This window comes from Typopeltis vanoorti, chromosome 16, assembly GCF_054136105.1.
Source record: "Typopeltis vanoorti isolate ZY-2024b chromosome 16, IOZ_Tvanoo_1.0, whole genome shotgun sequence".
Taxonomy (NCBI): Eukaryota; Metazoa; Arthropoda; class Arachnida; order Uropygi; family Thelyphonidae; genus Typopeltis; species Typopeltis vanoorti.
In genome coordinates this window covers 25,856,469-25,879,902 of record NC_143564.1, presented here as the reverse complement: position 1 = coordinate 25,879,902, position 23,434 = coordinate 25,856,469, and the positions used below count along the sequence as shown (strand labels likewise).

Here is a 23,434-nt window from a genome sequence, read left to right as displayed (position 1 = left end):
AATATTAAAAAAATTCACACTGATCACCATGCTCAATTTTTATCCATATATCTAGTTGCTGTATTTTTGTTATTTTGCTTTCGTTAACTCAACTGTATTACACAAAATTCTCTATAAAATATACTAACAACATTGATAATTACTAAGCATTCAGTCTTAGTATCACTAATAAATAAATTTTTGGTGAAATGCATACAGTATTCCAATTTTTTAAAAAAATATTACAGTTACATGATATCTATATATATATATATATATATATATATATATATATATATTTATGAAAAATATTGAATGACTAGAACCGAGATTTAATTAAAAAGGTTTTAATATAAACACGCTACTAGTTTTGGCCTGTAACAGCCTTCTTCAGGTGACATTATAAAAGAAAAAACACTAAACATTGAGGGTTAAAAGACTATGAACAACATAGACAGTCTTTATACATAATTAGCATGAAAACGTTGTAGTTGTATTTGAAGCTGTTCTTTCATTTGTTGCATTGTTGGCAGAGTGCGTGCTTGCTGCATCACGTGAACGCCAGTACATGATTACAGCTGAATGACTATCCGGGAGGTTGTAGCTTAAGTTGTTATTTAGATGAACAGGATTGAAGATGATTTCTCTCGATTCCACAATTTTTCTCTCTATTTCGTCACTGCAACGGAAGATGTTTGTAGATTTTTCCCAGCAGACTTTGTGACTTTGGTTATCATCATTAGGATTAGCCGAGAAAAGGATATGACTTGATAATGCACTTGCTCGCTGTCTCTTGTAAGTAATGTCTCTCATGTGTTCTTCCATACGCATTTCGACAGATTTGTCTGTCTGCCCGAAATAAGGAATATCGCAGTCACATAATATTTTATATATGGCAGGGTATTTGAGTTGATGATGACAAGGTTTTGGGTGACTGCGATATTCCTTATTTTGGGCAGACAGACAAATCTGTCGAAATGCGTATGGAAGAACACATGAGAGACATTACTTACAAGAGACAGCGAGCAAGTGCATTATCAAGTCATATCCTTTTCTCGGCTAATCCTAATGATGATTACCAAAGTTACAAAGTCTGCTGGGAAAAATCTACAAACATCTTCCGTTGCAGTGACGAAATAGAGAGAAAAATTGTGGAATCGAGAGAAATCATCTTCAATCCTGTTCATCTAAATAACAACTTAAGCTACAACCTCCCGGATAGTCATTCAGCTGTAATCATGTACTGGCGTTCACGTGATGCAGCAAGCACGCACTCTCCCAACAATGCAACAAATGAAAGAACAGCTTCAAATACAACTACAACGTTTTCATGCTAATTATGTATAAAGACTGTCTATGTTGTTCATAGTCTTTTAACCCTCAATGTTTAGTGTTTTTTCTTTTATAATGTCACCTGAAGAAGGCTGTTACAGGCCGAAACTAGTAATGTGTTTATATTAAAACCTTTTTAATTAAATCTCGGTTCTAGTCATTCAATTTTTTCATAAAACTATGTATGTTAACTGAGTCAATGATCATTCTGTCATATATATATATATATATATTTTTTTTTTTTTTTTAACTGAATGGATTTTGAGTGAGTGCACTAGAGAAAGTGCTGCTAAGATGGAAGTGTAGTGTGTGATGCAAGCAAGAGATCAGAAGTAAGGAGACAAAGTGAAAAATCAGGAGAGTAGCATTGAAGAGACATAAGTTCTTGGCAGTGGAAACAGTAGTAGTGTGAGGGATGAAGAGAGAAAGGTAATGCAAGAGGAATAGGGAAATGGAGGGGATCACAGGTGCACAGGGAGAGTGGATATCGGAAATAGTAGTGAATGTATGTATGAAGATGATCATCAGCATAGAAATAGAATATATTGCGATGTGGGTGGGAAAGTTGAGATTCAGCAGATATATTGCAGTGGGCAGTGATAAAAGTGATTGGGGAAGGGCAGATGTGGTGGGAAAACCACAACTAAATGGCTTGCATATTATGGCTTGGTTATATGACTTGGTTATAGACCTAAAAGTGAAATGCTGTATTTATTTACAAATCCCAAAAGTATCAGAAATAAGGGAGATGAAATTATTTCACTGATTAAGTTTATTTACCCAAAAATTGTTAGAATAAGTTGAATGAAGATGATATCCTAATGGGAATAGAAATGGAAGGATATATTATTTTTCACAAGGATAGAAAAGACAAGAAGGGAGGGGGGAGTGCTGCTAATGATAGCAAGGGAATTATGTCTGACTACATAAGTTACATATAAAAGAAGGAAATTGTGGCAATGATCATCAGGCAGTGTGGTATAAAGTGGAGATTGACAGGGAGACATATTTAGTTCAGTGTTGCTATAGGCCAGGGAATGTGGGGCATGGAAGTGGTGATGAAGAAGTGTAAAAACAAATTGGATTAGCAAACAAAGGAAGGGTAATTATTATAAGCGATTTTAGTTATGGTGATATACATTGGAATGAAGAGGTAGCATTTGGGAATAAGGTAAATTAATTACTTGAGTTCTTGAGAGATAACTGTCCCAGGATGCATGCAAGGGGAGGGCATGCAAGGATTGGGAGTTTTAGATCTCATCATTTCATCAGAGGATGAATTGTGAATAGGGTTTTGCATTTTCCTCCAGTTGGCGAGATTGAGAGTGATCACCCAGGTTGTGGCTAGACATATGCAGACTTCTGTGAGGAAAGGATATATGTGGAAGCAAAGGGCTCATGATTATGACAAGCTTAGGAGACAGCTTGGAGCTATAGCATGGAATGATGAGTTGAGCAGGAAGAAAATAAGTGCTGCTTGGGAACTGACAAAGAAATACCTAACACCATCAGTGTTATAATGTATTCTGAAGATCAAAAGACTGAATAAGATTAGCATAAAATGGATAAATGAGGGACTTCAGCATGAAATATGGAAGAAGAAGAAGAAGCACTTTGGAGGCAGCAGAAGATGAATAATGGTAGCAATCAATCGCATGAGGAGTTTAAAGAGCAGGCCTGGAAGGTGACTCAATTGTTAAGAACAGCAAAACCACAGGATGAGAAGAAATTAGCAAATCAGGCCAAGAAAAATCCTAGTTTTTGAGATATGTTCAAAGTAGAAGAAAAAATTATTATGGTAAGATGATGTTAATGGATGAAAATAGTAGAATGGTAACTTCTGCAGAAGACATTGTTGAGGTATTCAGTGTAGAATTTATAAGGGTGTTTCATCCTGATCAGGGTGTAATCGTGAGGAACTTGAGTGTAGAGGATGGCTTAATTGTGACCGAGCAGGAGGTGTTTGAGGAAATACCTTGATGTCAATAAGGCAACAGGATTTGATGCATATCACCATGTGTCTTAAGAGAATGTTTCAGAGAATTAACAATAGCACTGGCATGCTTATTTAATAAGAGTCTTACAACAGCACAGGTTCCAACTGATTCCACTGATAAGGCTATGGCTTCAAATTATAGGACAATCTGTATATCTGGAGTTGTGGTGAAGATACTAGAGAGATTGATGAAACTAAGATCCAGAAATGAGTTGCTAACAGCAGTATTCTCTATGGTTGACAGCGTGTGTTTGTTAAAGGGAGGTCATATTTTACTCAAATAGTTATGTACTATAACAAGGTGACAAATGTCTTAGACAAGGGAGATGCATATACAATGGTATACTTAGATTTTGCAAAAACATTTGATAGACTGCCTCATGCCAAGCTGTTAAATAAATTGAAATGGATGGGATTGGATAACAGACTTCTGAGTTGGATCAATGACTGGCTGTCAGATAGATATCAGAATGTTGTATATGGTGGTGCAGTATCCTAAAAGACAAAGGTCACTAGTGATGTACTGCAGGGGTCAGTTTTGGAACTATTATTGTTCAATTTGTATATTAATGATATTGGGATGGGTTTAGCTAGTGATATGCAGCTGTCTGCAAATGATGCAAAATTGAGAAGAGTCAAACAGATGCTATGGCCTTACAGGAGGACTTGAATAGATTGCATGAATGGTCAGGTAAGTGGAACTTCAGTTCAGTGTTGCAAAGTGTAAGGTTTTGAAATTTGGTGAGAAGCAATTGGATGTAAAGTATATACTTGGCAAGAAAACTTTAAAGCAGGTAGAGGGGATGAGAAATGAAAGACCTGAAAATCAGCTTCCATATTGCACAACTTCTGAGTATGTCACATCAGATAATGTTAGTAATGCAGAGGACCCTGACATGCAGAAATAAAGAGGTTATGATACCATTGTATAAGGCCTCATATTGATTATGTGCACAGATTTGATCACTGGGTTTTCATGGTGACGATATGTTAGAAAGGGTCTAGAGAAGATTCAGAAAGGTGATCAGTGGTCTTTTGAATGTGGTATACAAGGACAGATTGAGAGAAAGTGCAAAGCCTTGTGAATAGGAGGAGGAGGGGAATATATGATTGGGAGATACAAGCTAGTCAGAGGTTGTTATTAGGTTGACATGGATGACATTTTTCATAGAAAGGGAAAGGAGGTAGAAAAAGTGGCCATTGCTGGAAATTCTATAAGGTCGCTGTGGGCAGGGAAGTGATGAGAGCGTTATTTGCATGGAGAGTGGAATGCATTTCCTGAGTGTGTCGTGAATGTAGACACATTGAATCAGTTTAAATCATGGTTGGATGAGCATTGTGTGCGATAGTGTCTACCTCTCATGATGAGTCTCTGATTCCATTGAGGTCAAATATTAATAATAAGAAGAAATAATTAATTCTTGTTTAAGAGAAACTTGTGCCATGTTTCTATACAATATATAGAACCATGGCATAAAAGAGGTAAAAGTATTATTTATTAAATATACTGCCATATATTTCAGTCTGAAATTAAGAGATCATCTTCAGTGGCTTAAAAAACAGTTGCTACAAGGTAGAATTGCAAACAACTGATTTATTGGAGAAATAGAATGAGTTGTGTGATGTTAAATATCCAATAGTCAGTGGTGCTATGCGTTAACTGAAGAAAACATTAATCATGACAGTGTAAAAATAAAATTGTGCGTGCGCGTGCACACACACACACACACAACGTATAATATCATACTCAACAGATCATCAGATGGATGGATGTTTTGGTTGATTTCTTAAAACCTCATGTCTTTATAAAATACCATTCTTGGTTTTAATAGTATTGGGGGAAAAAAAGAACTCTTTAATGATGTGCTATTCTAATCAAACTTTCCCATATTTTTGATAAGGATTGGCAGTCATTCTGATTTGAGTTAGAGCAGTGAAGCATGTATTCAGCACTCTCCTTAAATAAGCGTTCAGATTTGTAGCGACATCTATGTAGAAGACATGTTTCAAACCAAAGAATGTTGTGGTCTCTCTCTATTCTCTGTTGAGTTAATCCAGATTTATCAGATTTTTTGTGGAAAACATATGATTGATATTCTTGTCTTCTTTTTTCTGTTGAGCATTCAGTTTGTCCAAAGTCGGAAGGATGGCAGGCACATGGAACTTGGTATACACCTGAAAGAGATATAGGAGAGCATTTATCTTTAGAAGAGGGAAAATGCATTGACAGTTTATTAATAAGAATAAAAGTCCCTACTAAATCATATTTCTTCAGAATTCTTAAAATCAGTTCTGAATTGCCAGAGATGTATGGGATTCGAACTCAATGTATTGATTCCTTGTTGTTTGGATTAGGTTTGTAGGAGTCAAACAGATGTTGTGTAGTCCTTTCTGAGAAGCCATTTAATTTCATATATTGTTTGATATTTGAGAGTTATTCTTGTAAATGATGGGGAGTTGAACAATTAGTCTTAGCTCATTGAATTAAACACTTTATGATTCCTGTCTTTTTTGAGAAGGATGATTATTCAGATTGGTGAAGAATGCAACGTGCAGCGAAAGTGGGTTTTCTATGAATTGATGTTGTTAAATTACCTAATGGCGATTGAATGAGAATGTCTAAAAATTATAATTTGAGGGTGTATAGATGAAAAAAGGATGTCTTCTAAATCTCATCTCATCTTCTTTTTACCTTTTTTTACCTTGCGGTGTCAAGAGTTTATTAATCATCGAACCTCAAACCGTTCACAGGATAAGGTGATCAGCCCTACACCCCAGTGTATCCTATGTCCTGTAGTGTTGAGTTCTCAAGGCCAGTTTGCCTGCTTTGCAGGATTAAAAACCCCAGGATAAACTGGGGAAAAACCCTACTGTCCATGCCCAAGACTGGCTAACTTGGCTATGGCTGAGGAAGATCCTTCAGCTCCTCACGTCACCGACGGGAATCGAACCTAGGATACTCCTTCCCCAGGCATATGGTTGCGAAGCACACAGCCACTAGACTAACCACGTGGACGTGTGTATGTATGTATATATCTATTTTTTTTTTCGCATGAGTATCTGAGGAGAATTCCTTTCAGTCATTTGAGTCTCTAAATGACATGCTATTTGTTATTCCCGAAGATCGATCTTTGATACTAATTAGGAACTCGGAATATGAAGAATAGATACATCTCTACTTGCAAAATGGGGCCTTTGAAGTAGTTTGAAAAAGTGTAGTACCATGTTTTGTCTCTAAAGCAGGGATGCTAGGTATTTATAGTTACTCCCTTACATTTTTTTCTCATGCAACTTTCCATTGGAAAAGACTTATTTGATTCTCCTTATGACAAAAACATCTTTATATGGACTTTTTTTTTCATGACGGTGAGTTAGCACATCTATGGTGGTGGCAGGCTTGTTTTCCTCCTGTAAACTTTGGTTGTCATATTGCATACAGGCAAATTGGCTAAACAACACACGTTCACTTAACAACATAATACTATTAGTGAGCAGTAAACGGCTTAGTGTTTATTGTGGTTTAGGTATTGTGTTGATGGGTGGATTAAGTAGCATATTGTGTGGTGTAGATTGGCCTCTCATAATGACTCCTTGGACAGACACAATGCAGGTGTTGCATAATAATAATAATAATAATAATAATAATAATAATGAGTAGAACTGTATGCTGTTTATTTACCACTTTCAGAGGTGTAAATTGAAAGAGATATATTTTATCCTGAATTTGAAATATCAGCTGATAGAACATTTCAAGCATAACACAACAACTGAAAATCTAAATTGAATATACAGAAATAAAGTTTTGCTAGTGTATTAGCAGCTTACAGATTTATATTTTTGAAAGGGGTAAACAATTATTGATTACCTGTTTTCATGATTAGTTATTCATATTTAACAGAAAATTTCCTGTGTGGAGAAAGTTAGCTTTCTCCTTTGCTTTTCCGAATTGCTGTCAATGAATTCTTATTTACATATTTTCAGGCACGGAACCAGTATCTCAAAGTTGGAAGAATGATGAAAAGCTTTGAAGAAAAGAAATATCAAATGTGGCAGGAGAGAGTAACTTCTATTGTTCCAGCTCTTCTTCAGAAGAATCTTTTGATTGATATTAATGCAAATCGTGTCATACAACCACAAGCAGGTGACTCATGTGAAGAAAGTGATCAGTTATTTCATAAAGGTTTGCCATTTATATAATTATGTTATTTATATAATGTAGGTTGAGATATCAGAGTTGTTGCAGGATATCCTATTATTTCTGGCTGAACCAACTAACTTAATAAGAAATAAACTTCTTAGAAAGTCTCTTTAATCACATAGCGAACTCAATTAGAATTAAGAATTAAGAATTTTCACATTTAGAATTTTGAATAACATTTAAATTTATTGTCACCTTTTCAGGGAAAGATGTTTATTATTATGCAAGCATGATATTTTCTGTAATATCCTCAGTAAATGTTGCTTAGGGTAAAATGCTGCTTTGAAATATTCCATTTGAGCTCCTAAGTGACCGAAGAACCTTTCTAAGAAGTTTATCTCTTATTAAGTTAGTTGGTGCAGCCAGAAGTAGTAGAATGTTCTGCACCTGTGACATCTCAACCTACAAACAAGTGGACATTTTTTGGAAAATTTCTGAATTACAAATTTGGTATCATAAAGGTTTTATGATGAAGTATGGACAAGCATAGACTTCCCCGTTAGTATGTTATTGGTACCGTGCAACAAACACTCAAATCAAATTAATGAGCCTACATCTTTCCTTCTCTGATGTTATTTTTTATCTTATGAGTGAATAATTTTTTATGTCAACAAATCTAGTTAAGCAATCATATATTATTTCGAAGACCTTCATGGGATCTCAGGACTTTGTAGGAAGCCAAAAACTCTCTATAGACTGCAATACATAACATATCTTGCCTTTAGCATTATTGCACTTGCCACCTACTCTAACAAAGCAATTTCCTCATTCATTATTCTCCATGAAAAAATCTACTTCTCACTTCCTTACCATATGAATTTGTACAGCTTCCATGAATGACTTCTCATCTTTCCAAAATATTACTCAGTTTAGCTTTACATCTATATAATAGGCCCTCCTTTCACCAATTATATCTCTAAGTCATATAATTACAGTGGTTAAGGCAGTGGCAGATTAAGGATAGTTGGGGTCCCTAGGCAAATTATATTTGGGGACCCCCCAAAAAATAATAATAATAAAAAAAGAATTAAAAAAAAATAAAAGTTAGGTGGCAAATAAATGAAATTTTGTACTTTTGAATTTTTTGAACTTCTTGATTTTTCTGCCTGTTGAAGGATTAAAGGATGATAAATAATAAAAGTTTTTATTTTTATTTTTAATTTTTTAAATTTTTTTTATCAGTTTTGTTTACAATTTTACAAAGTTTTTTTTTACTTGCACTACACTCAAATAATAAAAATATGAAAAGTCACACCAAAAAGTTATTTTTGAAACAAACACCTCACTCTTACACGATTCAATAACAAATGAAGTTAAGGAGCAACCAGGCAAAACTTCCTATCTCGGCAATTCAATCAGTTTTCGTGACCTCGAAGCTGTCAACAGCGCCGTGTGCTGACATTGGTAATGCGGTTTAATTTAAAGCATAGATAGCACACACTGTTCAAAATACAAAATAATAAGCTTGTCAACTAGCACCGACATTGGTATTGCGGCACTATTTAAAGCATAGATAGTGCACGCTGTTCAAAATACATATTGAAACGTAATAATTGTTTTGAAAAAATTTTCGCTTAAAATAATCAAAATTTTTATGATGTTTACTGAAAACATTAATCTATTTTAAAACACTATAGGAAAATGTCTTGGCTTGCAGGCCCCCAAAGCTTGATGCTCCTAGGCACATGCCTCATTGCCTTAATAGGTAATCCGCCACTGGTTACAGGGATAGAATGTAAGGAGTATAGTATTTTCAGAGTGGATAGAGAGAAAGAGAGTAGGATCCAGAGGAACTGCACTAATGGTGATCCTAGTAGAACAATGAGATTATCATTACACTTCCTTAATATATCCTCATACTTGGCACTCCACAGTCCCACACTTCTGAATGATGTGCAATTATCCAAATGATGTAGTGGATGCAGGTACCCATGAGGTGAGTGAGTGGGTGTGAGAATGACCAAAAAATGTGGAATTTAGTCTTTGTATTAACAAAATCAGTTCAGTGTACAGTTGTTGGCCTAAGTGGATGCTGCACTTAATGTATACTAATGCTAGAATAATCAGGAATAAGAGGAAGAAGTTTTTGCTTGTCAGTGGGCAATCAACCTCATTAAACATTATAGGCATTAGTAAGACTTGGTTGACAGTGGATGATGTGGTTACAGGAATAGAATATAAGGAGTATAGTATTTTCAGAGTGGATAGAGAGAAAGAAAAAGAGAGTAGGATCCAGAGGAGAGGCACTGATGGAGATCCTAGTAGAACAATGAGATAATGACCATCAGGACAAAATATACAGTTAGTTGCTGCTTTAGGAGATGCAAAGAAATATATGGATGACATACATTGGTCTGTTAACAGGAAGTGAAGAATATATGATCACCTCTTCAATGAAGGTAGACACATTGCCTCTGATTGGAGAGGTGATCATATATTCTTCACTTGGGAGGTTGCCAGACTTGTGTAATTTTCAGTTAAGAAAGGGTTTATATTGAACTACAGGGCAAGTGATTATGACAAGCTTAGGAAACAGTGCAATGGCATAATAATCTGCACGGGAAGGATGTTAAGAATGTTTGGAATTGGTTAAGGGGTGTTTGAAGGAGTTTGTATGAGATTGTATATCCAAGGTCAGGTGGAAAAATTGAGGAGTTAGATGGATGAGTAATATTATTAAGCAGGAACTGAATAAAGAAAAAAGAAAAGAAAATGTTGTAGACAGTACATAAGGAGAAAGATGAAAAACAAGCTTAGGAGCAGAACAAGCCCAGCACAATAAAGAGGACAAAATCAAATTATTAGAGGAAATTAGCCGATCAGGCCAAAGGAAATCCCAAACTGTTCTTTCACTATGCAGGGAGTGAAAGGAAGGATGACTATGTATGATAAACTTAAAGAGTACTAAGATTAGGTAGCTGAGTAGAAGCAACAACATAGTTGAGTTATTGAGTGACCACTTTGCAAGCAGGGGGGGGGGGTTATGCAGGTGAAGTTATTGCAGGGACAGATGTGATAAGAACTGATGTGTGATTAGAGGTTGATTAATTGTAAGCTAAATTATACTGCAAATATGGCCATGGGATATCCTTGTGTATTATACGAATGTGCAAAGGAAATGACATTGTCTCTGACTATGCTGTTTAACTTAATTGCCTCAGCCCTAGTAAAGCCTCATGTACCTCCTCTACTCACTTGCTGCTAGTTCCTCCACCAACACACTCTGTACATTCAAACTGCATGATGCCACATTTATGAGGATTATTATTATTATTATCATCAGACCCCCATAGAGTCAAGTGCTCACTATCACACACACACACACACACACACACACACACACACACACACACACACACACACACACACACACACACACACACACTCATGGCTCATCATACTGTGTCATAAATATGTTCCACACCTCCGCATTCACCATACTCTTAGACAATACATTCCAATCACCAACCTCTCTCCATGCAAAAAAAAAAAAAAATAAATAATAATAAATACTCCTTAACTTCCTTGCTCACACCTTGCTTATACAGCTTCCAGTAATATCCTCTTGTTCTTGCTCCATTCTATTAAAAAGCTCATCCATATTAATCTGGCAGTTATCCCTTACCATCTTATAAATCTGTCATATCTTTCTCCTGCTCCTATTCACTAAACCTGGCAAATTGCATTTCCTAAATCAGTCTTCCTGCTCACATTCCAAAGACCAGAAACCATCTTAGTCATTTGACTCTAGTTGCTATCCAATATATCTTCATCCTTTTGAAAACCAGGTGAATAAATCTATGCACAGTACTCTGTATTCAGCCTGATCTTATATGTTGGAACCTTCACATCCTTATTTATACATGTTAGTGTCCTCTGCATCATTGCCATAATTGTCCTTATAGTTTTAGCATTGTGTACCTAAAATTTTAGATCCTTATCCACCATATCTCTCAGATTCCTCACCTCCCCTACCTCTTCAGAGATATCTCTAATTGAATACATAGCATCCCATCTTTGCTTCACAAATTTCAAAACCTTATACCCTGTAACATTGAAATAAAACCTCACTCACTTACACATTCATCTGGTCTATTCAAGTTCTCTTGCATAGCTCTTGCCAACTTTGCATCATCTGCAAATCACTGATATTGCCATTGAAACCTTTCTCAATATCCTTAACATACAAATTAAACAGCAGCTGACTCATGACAAATTAAACAGCAACAGTCACACCACTAATGACTATCCTCTTCTGGGGAAAAAAGAAAGTTAGCTTGCTGGTACCTATCAACCAGACATCTCCAGTTGAATGCAACTGGAGACTGACTAGTTGAAAGGATATGCACATATAGTGATATATACTTATATCACTGTATGTTCATATCCTTGGTCCAATGCATACGTCATCTTATTATAATAAGTAAGTAGATTGCTAACACATGATCTTTGTTCAGTAAACCTATGCTTTCTATCAAAGAGAATGCTATAGTTGTCTGCCCAATTCTGAACATGGGTCCTCACTAACCTCTCTAAAAGTATAATCTCAAGGCTCATGGATTGGTAAGACATGACTCACAGAGTGGTCTGTAATTCACAGCCTTACTCTTGTCACATCTCTTATGAAATGGAATAGTTTTGCCCTCTTTTTACTCTTTTGGAATTTGGTCCAGTAAAACTCATGCTAATATGGTATGCGAAATTGTTGCTAACTTTCTGGAACATGCCTTCCTTCAAAATATTTATCAATACATCATCAGACTCTACAGTTTAGTAACATCAGGTTTACTCAGTTTGTCATATACCTCCTGCTCACTAACCTTCAGTGTCTTCTTTTCTATTCCCAGTGTACTCAATTTCTGCTGATTTCACAGCAGAAATGAATTGCTTATTTCATTTCTGCTGTGGAGGATGAATTGCTTATTTTATATCTCAGCTATAATGACTGCAGCGGTTATCATTCTTCCATTTTGCCACTCAGTATTATCCTTCTATAATCATACTTTCTTTCTTCTACTGGTCCTATATCAGAAGAGTTCCAAGGATTTTTTTTTGGTCTCATTAGCTAACTTCTGCTCATCTGTACTTTTGCTACCCTTACCAAGCAAGCCTGCTTACTTCTCATGCAGCTTAGAATAACTGCTCAACTCTTGTCTGCATCCATAATGCCTCTCCTTCCTCCCATCTCTTCATTCATCCATTTAACTCCTATGTTGTTTATTCTCCGTATCCTTGGAATATAATCAGATATTGCCTCCCTCATATAGTTTTTGAGTATGGTCCAACAGCATTGATTTTCTTTCTATTTAATTTCTTATTCCATGAGTAGTTGTAAGATGCCTCTTGAGTGTATTATAATCATTAACTTTACTTCCACATATTTGTTTCTCACAGAAATCCTGATGTTTCTGGCCACCAACCATGTGATCCTTCACAGTCATAGTCATAAAATGCAGGTAGATTTGGCACTTCTTTTATAATAACATTCTCTGATGTCTTATTTGTCAGAAAACTCGAACATTCATGATCATCAAATAAGAGAGGGTGATGATTCATGATCACCCTCTCTTATTTGCCTACACTCTGCTTTCCAGATTACTAGGGCTATTGCAACACCAAACTAAAAATTTAATCCTGTTCATCTCTCCACCTTGGATGGGCATAACTCTTTTGCCACTGTTAACTACACTCTTCCTTCCTTTCTATCCTGTCTTGCTTTATGAGAAGCTTCATGCCCTTTCGTCTCTCTTCTTGTAAGGAATATTCTACTTTCCTCTGGTCTGTAAACCAGCCTTCCTTACAAAGCGTTTACTGACAACTACAGTAAAGTACAACTACAGGAGTGGGGGGGTGGACCCCACTCCTTTCGAGTCTCCAAAATTCGAGTCATCAGAATTCAAGGAGAACTGGCCTACCAGTCCAGAACTCGGGGAGTTGGGCCTGTAGGTGCAAGGGGGTGGACCCCCCCCCCCTTTCGAGTTTTCAAAATTCGAGTCGTCAGAATTCAAGGAGAACCAGCCTACCCGTCCAGAACTCGGGGAGGGGGGGAACCGTAGGCTTCAGGAGGGCGGAGCCCCCCTAGTGTATATATATATATATATATATATAGAGAGAGAGAGAGAGAGAGAGAAATATATATATATATATATATATATTCCTCTGCACCCATTCCTGAATTTTTTCTTTAATCCAATTTTCTAATAATTTAAACTGATGCTCTTAGACTTCTTCTTCTGCAGCTTTTCCCACTTAAGTAGGGTTGCGGTTTGGAGTGAGTCTCCTCCACAACCTCCTGTCTTGGGCTCCATCCACATCCAAGTTCTTTATCCTCAAGTCCTCCTCCACCATCTCCCTCCATCTCTTCTTTGGTCGTCTGTGCTTCCTCCTACCCTGCACATCCATTGCATGACCTTTCTTCCCACATACTCTTTCTCCATCCTCATCACATGCCCAAACCATCTCAACCTTGCCTCCTGCACCTTTGCTCCTAAGTTCGTAACTTTCACCATTCCCCTTACATAGTCATTTCTCAGACGATCCTTTCTGGTCACACCGCACATCCACCTAAGCATTTTCATCTTCGCTACCTCCACCTACTGATGTTATTTTTCCTCAGAACCACAGTTTCCATAGCATACATCATAGCTGGTCTCACTACTGTCCTGTAGATTTTGCCTTTTAGATTGATCGGCACCCTCTTATTGCATAGCACTCCAGCCATCTCTCTCTCTCTCTCTAGTTCCTCCATCCTGCCTGTATCCTATATCCCACTTCCTTCTCAGCCTCACCATCCTCTTTCATTGTTGAACCTAAGTATCTAAAGTCACTGACCTTCCTGATGACATTTCCTTCCAGCTCCAGATCTGTCTCCTGGCTGCCATCCACTTTGCAACACATATACTCTGTTTCACTTATGCTCAGTCTCATACCTCTTTCTTCCAGTACTTTCCTCCAAATTTCCAGTTTGGCTACCACTTCTTCTCTTGATTCTGCACACAGCACGATGTCATCTGCATACAACATAGTCCAAGGCGTGTCTTCTCTCACCTTCTTCATCACCACCTCCATCACAATAATAAACAGGAACAGACTTAATGCTGACCCTTGATGTAAGCCAACTGTCACTGGAAAACTTTCTGTCTTTCCCAGGCAGGCTCAAACTCTTGTTTTCACATTCTGTACATCTCTTGCACCAGCCTGACATATTTCTCCAGTACCTTCTTCTCCCTCAGACACCTCCAGACTTCTTGCCTTTGCTCTGTATCATATGCTGCCTCCAGATCAATAAATACCAGATATAGCTCCCGTTGCTTCTCTGGAAACTTTTCCATTGTCTGTCATAACCCAAAGATAGCATCTGTCATCAATCGACAGGCATGAAGCCAAATTGCTCCTTTGCAATCTCCACCTCCTTCCCTCAGTCTTCCATCAAGAACCCTCTCTAGTATTTTCATTGTTTGGGACATCAACTTTATTCCTCTGTAATTCTTACAGTCTTGTGCATCCCCTTTACTCTTGTAGATAGGATCAAGAGTACTTTTCCTCCATTCCTCAGATATATTTTCCTGTTGACAAACTTTTATTAACAGGTCCCACAGCAGGTCAATTCCCTCTTCTTCCATGTCCCCACTGGGATCTTATCAGGGCCCACCAATTTTCCATTCTTCATCCTCTTTATGGCTTCCTTCACTTCCACTCTACTAGTGTTCTGCACCATCCCCTCAAAAGGCTCCCCGTCTTCTCTGTGAGTTCTTACATTTTCTTCATTAAAAAGCCCTTCAAAGTATATTCTCCATCTGTTTCTTATATCCACATCCCTCCTTAATACCCTTCCTCCAGAGTCTTTGATCTGCCTCACATGTATGATGTCCTTTGATGCCTTATTTCTACATTTTGCCAATCAATAAATCTTTCTCTGTCCTTCCTTTGTTTCTAATTGATCATAAAGGTCTTGATATGCCATGACCTTTGCTTGTGCAACAACTCTCTTGGCTTCTCGCTTTTTCTCTCTGTACTCCTCTCTGTCCTCTTCCACTCCTGACTCGTACCACTTCTGCTTTGCCTTCCTCTTAGCCATCACTGCTTCTTGTACATTATTATTCCACCACCAACCACCAACCCTCCCTCTGCTTTCTAATCTTTCCGGATGTTTCACCAAGCACCTTAGTAATTGAATACCAAACACCTGTGCAACTGAATTACAAAAGTAATTCAGTTGCACAGCTTAGAATTACTTTTGAATTATGTCTCCACCAGTCTTGTACACTTTCTAGTCCATCCGAAATCCTCTCTAACACCTCCTCCCTAAAATGGTTCCTCACACTCTCTTCTTTTAAGCGAAACCACTTAATTTTCTTCCTTTGGTGGCTTCCAAAGGATTTTATCTTCGACTTTATTTTAAAGTCGGTGCATAGCAGCTGGTGTTGCTGCATCACTTGATCTGTTGGGATTACCTTACAATTTGTTACTGCCTTAAGATGTCTTCTTCTTGTCAAAATGTAGTCTATCTGTGAACTATTGTTGCCACTTCTAAATGCTCTTCTCTCTTACAGAAAAAGGAGTTGACAATTGCCAGATCAAACGCTACTGCAAAGTTCAAAATCCTCTCTCCTTCCTGGTTCATCATTTACACTCCATGGCTACCATGCACCCTTTCACAGTCCCTATTCTGTCTCCCTATGCATCCGTTCAAATCTCCTCTGATAATCACCATCTTGTTTTCTTCCAGTTCCCTCATTTCATCATCTAGCACATTCCAGAATTCATCTTTCTCTTCTGTTGTACAGCCAACTTGTAGGGCGTATACACATAAGATGAGCAGTTGCTCTTCTACTAGACCCAGTTTCATTCGCATGAACCTGTCGTTCCTCCTACTCACTTCCAGTACTTTGCCCTTCATTCTGCCACACACACACCACAATTCCAACACCATTTCTTCCCTCTTTATTTGCTCCAGAGTAGAACAATTTATACCCGTCTCCTAGATCCTTTGCCTTTTCCCCTTCCACCTAGTCTCCTGCACGCATAAAATGACCAACTTTCTCTTCCTCATCATGTCTGCCACCTCTCTTCCCCTTCCAGTCATGCTACCAACATTCAACGTTCCCACTCGCAACATTCTCTCCACTTGCTGGGCTGCTCACTTCTTTTGCTGCATTCGCCCTTGATGCGGTAGCCCTCGTACACTTCTCGCAGCTGTAGGGTGATGTGGCTGCATGTCGCTTAAGGGGTATGCCCTAGCCCTTGTATCACTTTCTTTTCAACTCATTTGATCATAGGTAGAGCTGGCAGTGAAGTTTTATGACTGGATGCCCTTCCTGACGTCAACCCTCGCCATTTATCCCGGCTTGGGATGGCACCTATTGGGACTAGCTAGCCCCCTTCAGTGGCTGTAATAGGTGAGATGAAGATAGGAAAGATTCACTCCTGGCTCTCAAATACTCTAATAGCATTGGGGATAAAGATCAAGAAGAGAAGAAAGAAGCAAAGAAAGAAGGGGAGAAGATCAGTCTGCAGTCTTAGACTAATCAGCCTGAACTAGTTAAAATTAGACAGTTATCCTAATGATAGCTTATTAGGAATATGACCCAGGAAATGCAGAAGTAATTTTTTTTTTTGCAACAGAAAAGTGTTAATTATGGAAATAGAGAGAGGGACCAGGTTCAAAATTTAACTCATCAGCCTAGTGGTAGGTTGTTATGTGTAAAGGCAAGGAGTTCTTGGTAGCCATAGATCTAGGGAAATCAAAATTTATAGGCATTTGAGAGACAGCTAACAATATTGTTATGTAATAGAATGTGATGGATTCAGTTTTTTCAGGAAAGACAGACAAGACAAGATAAGAAGTGCAGAGGAGTGCTAATTACTGAGGAATTCAACCAGAGTAGCAATCTCTAGTGGTGGTAGTAGTACGAGTAATACAGGATATTGATTTGAAACTCTTATAAAACATAAATTTACAAGACAGAATACACATTTGAGTGCTGCTATAAACCAGGATCATCAAGTGGACTGTAAACTTCACAGACAGATTATTATTTATATGGACACTCCATGGAACCAAAAGACTCATTGCAGGAGAGAGACTCACTGTTATCCATTAACACAATAGCTATCATACATCTTCTTAAACCTATTCACAGTTGGGGCACTCACAACCACCTCTGGCAATCCATTCCACTCTCCAAGACAGATTCCGAGTGTGACCTCTTGTTTTCCTCCTTACACCATGTAAGGGGGAGATAGGGAGAGGGACCATGTATCGAAAAATTTCTTCTGAATAAATCTTATAGTGTCTCTTTTGTAACTTATGTTTCTATCACGTCCTCTCTCCTCCACCTCTTAGCTAAACTCTGCAGCCCACACACCCTCAATCTATCCTCACAGGGAATATTCCACAGATCTGTCACCAGGTTGGTCACTCATCTCTGAATCTTCCCTACCACCTCTTGATCCCCAAAATACACAGGTGACCAAATCTGTATGCAGTAGCCAGTACATGGCCGAATCGTAGCCTTATAAAGAGGAATAATAACCTCCCTATCTTTACTTGTCAGTGTAATCTTTGGCATTAAAGTAATCCGCTGAGCTATTTTGCTTACTCTTACAAAATGTCCTATGAATTTCAGATCTCTTTCCACCATTATCCCCAGATCTCTCATCTCATCCATTTCCCGTAAACTGGTACCATCAATATGATATGAAGTGTGTAATCTTTTTCATCCTGAAGTGCATTACCTTACATTTTACAACATTGAATTGACAACCATTGTCCTTTGCTCACACTGCCAATTTATTTAAATCATCTCTTAAGATATCTACATCACCTTTATCAGCTATTGTCCTCCCTAGTTTTGCATCATCAACAAACAACTTAATCTTCTCCTTCGAATCCTCTGCTATATCATTAATATACAAATTAAGGAGTAGTGTCATAGTACAGAGCCCTGGTGACACTTCCCTAGTCACCCTCATATGCCTTGATTCTACTCCCCCATACATCACCCTCTGATGTTTGTCTATCAGCCACACCCCATCCATGCCACCAGCTACATATCCATTTCCATTTGCTCCAACTTACGTAATAATTTTCGATGTGATATTCTCAAATTCCTTTGCATTCGACAGTATCATGATGCAGCCATTTTCTTTATCCAATTCTGCTGTCAGGTAAAAGAAAGAATGACCGCAAGAAACAACCTTAGTGAATGTAGATGATCGAAAACTTTCAGACACACAAAAAAGAGCCAACTTATTAAATGATAACTTTGATATATTAAGTATTAACTATTAAGTTATAGTTTAGGCAGACCCACTAGTTCTCTAGATGCTGGTGGAAGCAGTGAAAGAATAGAGGTAGATGAGTTAGAAACATTAGATCTGTTACAGGCACTTCACTCAAATATAGTAGTTTGGACTAGATCAGATTGATATGATAAGGAATGGAGAAAATAGTTAGCAGTGTCTTTGACTTGGTTTTAACTTGAGTCTCAGCTTATGCAAGATTCCTAATGAGTGGAAGGGGACCAGGATAATTCCATTATACAAGGTTGAACTAAGACTCATGCAGCAAATTATAGACTAGTTAGTAACTCTGGTGTGACCATGAAGGTATTGAGAGGTTGGTTAGGAATTGCATCCAAAGGTGGGTAGACGCTTGTGGGATCCTCTATAAAAATCAACATGGTTTTGTTAAAGGTAGGTCTTGTTTTAGAAATCTGCTCTGCTCATGTAGAACATGAAAGCATAGTTGGATAAGGGCAATAGATTTACCATGATACTCAAAAGGATGGGTTTTCAGAATAAATTTCTGACACTGATTGGAGAGAGAGTGGCTGGCTGACAGGTATTAGGTTTCTCTTCTAATGTCTGATAAGTGTATGTAATTGATTAACATTAGGAAATGTGAGCATATCTTCGGTAAATGTGTACAAAGAAAGATGTAATAGGTATTTAAGTATGCGTGTGAAAATGTGCCTTCTTTCATGAGTCCTTATACTCCTTGGAGGTGCCTTTATAATAAAAATAATGTCTTCTTGGAAGTGATATATTGGATGCTGCAGTGGCGCACTCGAGATTTAATCTTGGAGGCGGCCGAGCGCTCAGATTTAACCTTTGGGGGTGGGGCGAGTTGAGCAGACGTTTTGCGAATACACACTACACATCGCATACGACCTATAACTGAGCATCTGCAGTGATCGTTAATTCATAAGTAGCACACAACATAAATAAAAAAAAATGAATTTTAATTAGGAAAAGATTTTTGGAAATTTTTCTAGTGTTTTTTCCTTTTCTTTGGGGGGTGCCCGGGCCCCTTCCCCCCCTCTGGGTGCACCACTGGGATGCTGAGTCAATGAGAATAATGATAAGCATTGTACTCAGGATTGTGTTTCTGTACTTGGACCATTATTGTTGTCTCATCTGTGGTCACTGATGAGACAGTGATGATGCTGTATGGTCACTCCGATGCTCGATGATGTTCCACACTAGGCCTCGCCATGTACTCCTGTTGTTTGCCCTTCTGGCAGCCTCAACTCTCTGAAGATCAGTCACTCCACACACGCCATCCATCCATCTCATGGATGGTCTACCCCTGCCTCTTTTTCCAGGAACTTTACCTTCTATTACTGTTCTGAGAAGTCCTACTTCCATCCTTTCTATGTGTCCAAAATATTTTAACTTTCTTCTGTCAATATCCTTAAGGAGCCTTAAAGTTTTACTAATCTTTTCTAACACCTATTCATTTGTACGCCTTTCAGTGTATGATATCCTCAACAGCCTTCTGTAACACCACATCTCAAAAGCAGATATCCGTTTCTTATCTGACTTCTTTAGGTTGCAAGTCTCGCATCCATAAGTCGCTGTTGGAAAAGCAACTGCATCTAAAATCCTCAACTTTGTTCCCATGGAGATAGATCCATCCTTCCAGATTTTAGACAGGTCTCTGACTGTTGTTTTAGCCATTCCTAACCTTTTTCTGACATCTTCTGAACAGCAATTTTTCACATTAATAATGGATCCCAGGTACTCAGACTTGCTGACTTCCTCAATTCTTTCTCCATTAAGATACATTTGTTTCTCAAGAGCTTCTCTGTTTGTTTTTCCTTTGAGAACCATAATCTTTGTATTGCTAGAATTGAGTTGAAGTCCTCTGTTATTACTGATCTTGTTAACTTTGTCAAGAATTAGTCCTAGTTCTTCCATGTCATTACAAAGTAGTACTGTATCATCAGCGTACCTCAGATTACTGATCAATCTACCTCCTATCGTAATTCCTGTCCTGAGCTCATCCAATGCTTCATGCATGATGTGCTCTGCATATATACTAAACAAGTGAGGAGAAAGTAAACATCCTTTGTCTAACTCCTTTTCCAACTTGAAGCCAGTCAGTCAATCCAACACCTGTTCTTACTATGGCTTCTTGCTCCTTATACAAGTTGGCTATCAACCTGATAGTGTGTTGAGGAAAACCCATTCTTTTCATTACTTCCCACAGTTTCACATGCTCAACACAGTTAAAAGCTTTAGAGTAGTCTAAGAAACGCATTACGAGAGGGAGTCTGAATTCTTTATATTTTTCTATGATCTGTCTAAGGCAAAGGATCTGATCTCTGGTGCCTCTACCTTTCCTAAAACCTGTTTGTTTCTCGGGCATCTCTGCCTCAACTTTGGCCTCAGTCCTATTTAGCATGATCTTTAATAAAATTTTGCTTGCATGAGATATCAAACTAATAGTTCTATAATTCTTGCATGCCTTCATATCACCTTTCTTGTGTAGTGGTATGAAAACTGACTTCTTCCAGTCTCTAGGCCATGATCCTGTCTCCCATATCCTTGTAATCAATCTATGAAACACTCTTATCCCTCCATCCCCTGTGGCCTTATTAACTCTGCTGGGATTTCATCTGCACCTGGGGCCTTATTGCTGTGGAGCTGCTTAACTGCTCTTTCAACTTCATGCCTAAGTGGAGGAGGTTCCAAATCAAAATTTTCTTGGTGGGAGGACTCCACATTTTCTTTATCCACTCTGCTGTACAGTTCCTCACAGTATTCTTTCCATCTGTTTTTGATTTCCAACTCTTCTGTTAGTAATGATCCATTCCTGTCTTTGATGACATTCAATTTAGGCATGAACTTGTGCTTTAAGTCACGAACTAAATAAAATATCCTTTTATAATTATGCCTTCTCATCTGGAACGCTATTTCTTCACATTTATTAGTATAGAACTTTTCCTTATCCTGCTTGATGGCTCTTCTGATTTCTCTGTGTAATCTCTTGTATTCTTCGGTCCCTGTGTCTCTTTGTTTTTCCAACCGCCTTCTTTTGATTAGTTCTCATGTTGAATCTGATATTCATGGGTCTCTTGGTTTTCTTATTGGGCTGAGATACGTCTTTGCTGTATCCTGTATTATCATCTTGACTCCTTCCCAAAGCATTTCTGGTGAGTTCTCCTCATTGGTCTCTAAAAAATCATCCAGCCGAGTTGATGTTGCTTTTGTGAATCCACTAGGAATTACTCTAACATCCAATCTAGTGGAATGTGCCTGACCTGGAAGTTTTCGAAGTCTAAGTCTTACTTTGGCTCTTACCAGCTGATGGTCTGTACCACAATCTGCTCCAGGACAAGTATGCACATCAGAGATGCTTGTCTTCCACAGCTGGAGAGCCAGGATGTAATCAATCTGGTGCCTTGACCTATCAATGTTGGATGTCTAAGTATAGGTCCATCGTGGATGTTTCTGGAAGCAGGTATTGGTAATAACTAATCTGTTAGCACGAGCAAATTCCAACAGTCTTTCACCATGGGTGTTACGTTCACCCAGACCAAGCATGCCACACTCCGGCCTGACTCTCATACTCTTTCCCACTTTTGCATTTAAGTCTCCTAAGATGTACAGTATGTCTCTCCTTGGTAGGCAGTCCAAAACAGTTTGTAAGTTTTCATAGAATTCTTCACTCTCTTCTTCAGGCCTATCCATGCGGGGTGCATAAACTACCACAACTGCTACATTGGTATGCTGAGCCTTAAGTCTAATGGAGAATATCCTATCATTAATGGGGTTATAACCAAGAAGGCTTCTTGCCTGAGTTGTCTTCAGTATCACAGCTACCCCATGATGTTTTGAGTCACCACCTGAGTAAATAACTAGCTTACCATCCTGTCTTTTGAAGTGACTTTCTCCATTCCATCTGGTCTCTGTAATTCCCAAGATGTTAATTTTATATCTATCCATCTCTTTACTGACAATCTCAAGAGTACCCAACTGTAAACCCCGGACATTCCATGTACCTATGTAAAATTCCTTTCTAAGATTAATCTTATACATTCTGTATTGCTCATTCATGGTATCACTGACTTTTGATGGAGACTGTAATATACTTCTTGAACAGGACCCTCTGCCTAAGCCCTGAACGCAGATCTGACTATTCTGTGCGACAGCCGATGCAGCATGAGATGCATTATTAGGCACAATCATAGTAGCATTTTGGAGTGAAGTCTGCAAGAAGAAAGTGGTAGGGTTGCAGAGGCCCTTTCCACATAAGATGAAATAGCAAAATAGGAAAGATTCACCCCTAGCCCTCGAATACGCTAATAGCATTGCGGGGAAGGTAGGAAGAAGAAAAGAAAGAAGGAAAGAAAAAAAAAGGGAGGGACCAGTCTACAGATAATATAACAGATGTATATTACATGAAGTAAGGCATGGTCCAGCATCAGGTACCTCGGGTTTGCTATGCCCATACTCACTAAAGTGATCCCTTGAGGAACATTATTGTTGAACAGCTGTATATTAATGATACTGGGAGGGTCTTGAGCATGATATTGTAGCTAATACAGAATTCCTGCAGAATGATTTAAACAGATTGGCTATACGGACAAATGACATTTAATGTTAGTTTAGTGTTTCAGTGCATTAGGTCATGCATTTTA

General features: G+C 38.2%; 1 protein-coding gene across 1 annotated transcript in view; it reads left to right on the top strand.

The window, feature by feature from the left end:
* Dhc98D (Dynein heavy chain at 89D) overlaps nt 1-23,434 on the top strand; it is a 1,285,966-nt gene that overhangs the window by 115,184 nt on the left and 1,147,348 nt on the right. The window contains exon 7 of the mRNA XM_090406627.1: nt 7,289-7,487. Within this exon, the coding sequence (XP_090262753.1) occupies nt 7,289-7,487 (199 nt within the window). The remainder of the gene's footprint in view (nt 1-7,288; nt 7,488-23,434) is intronic.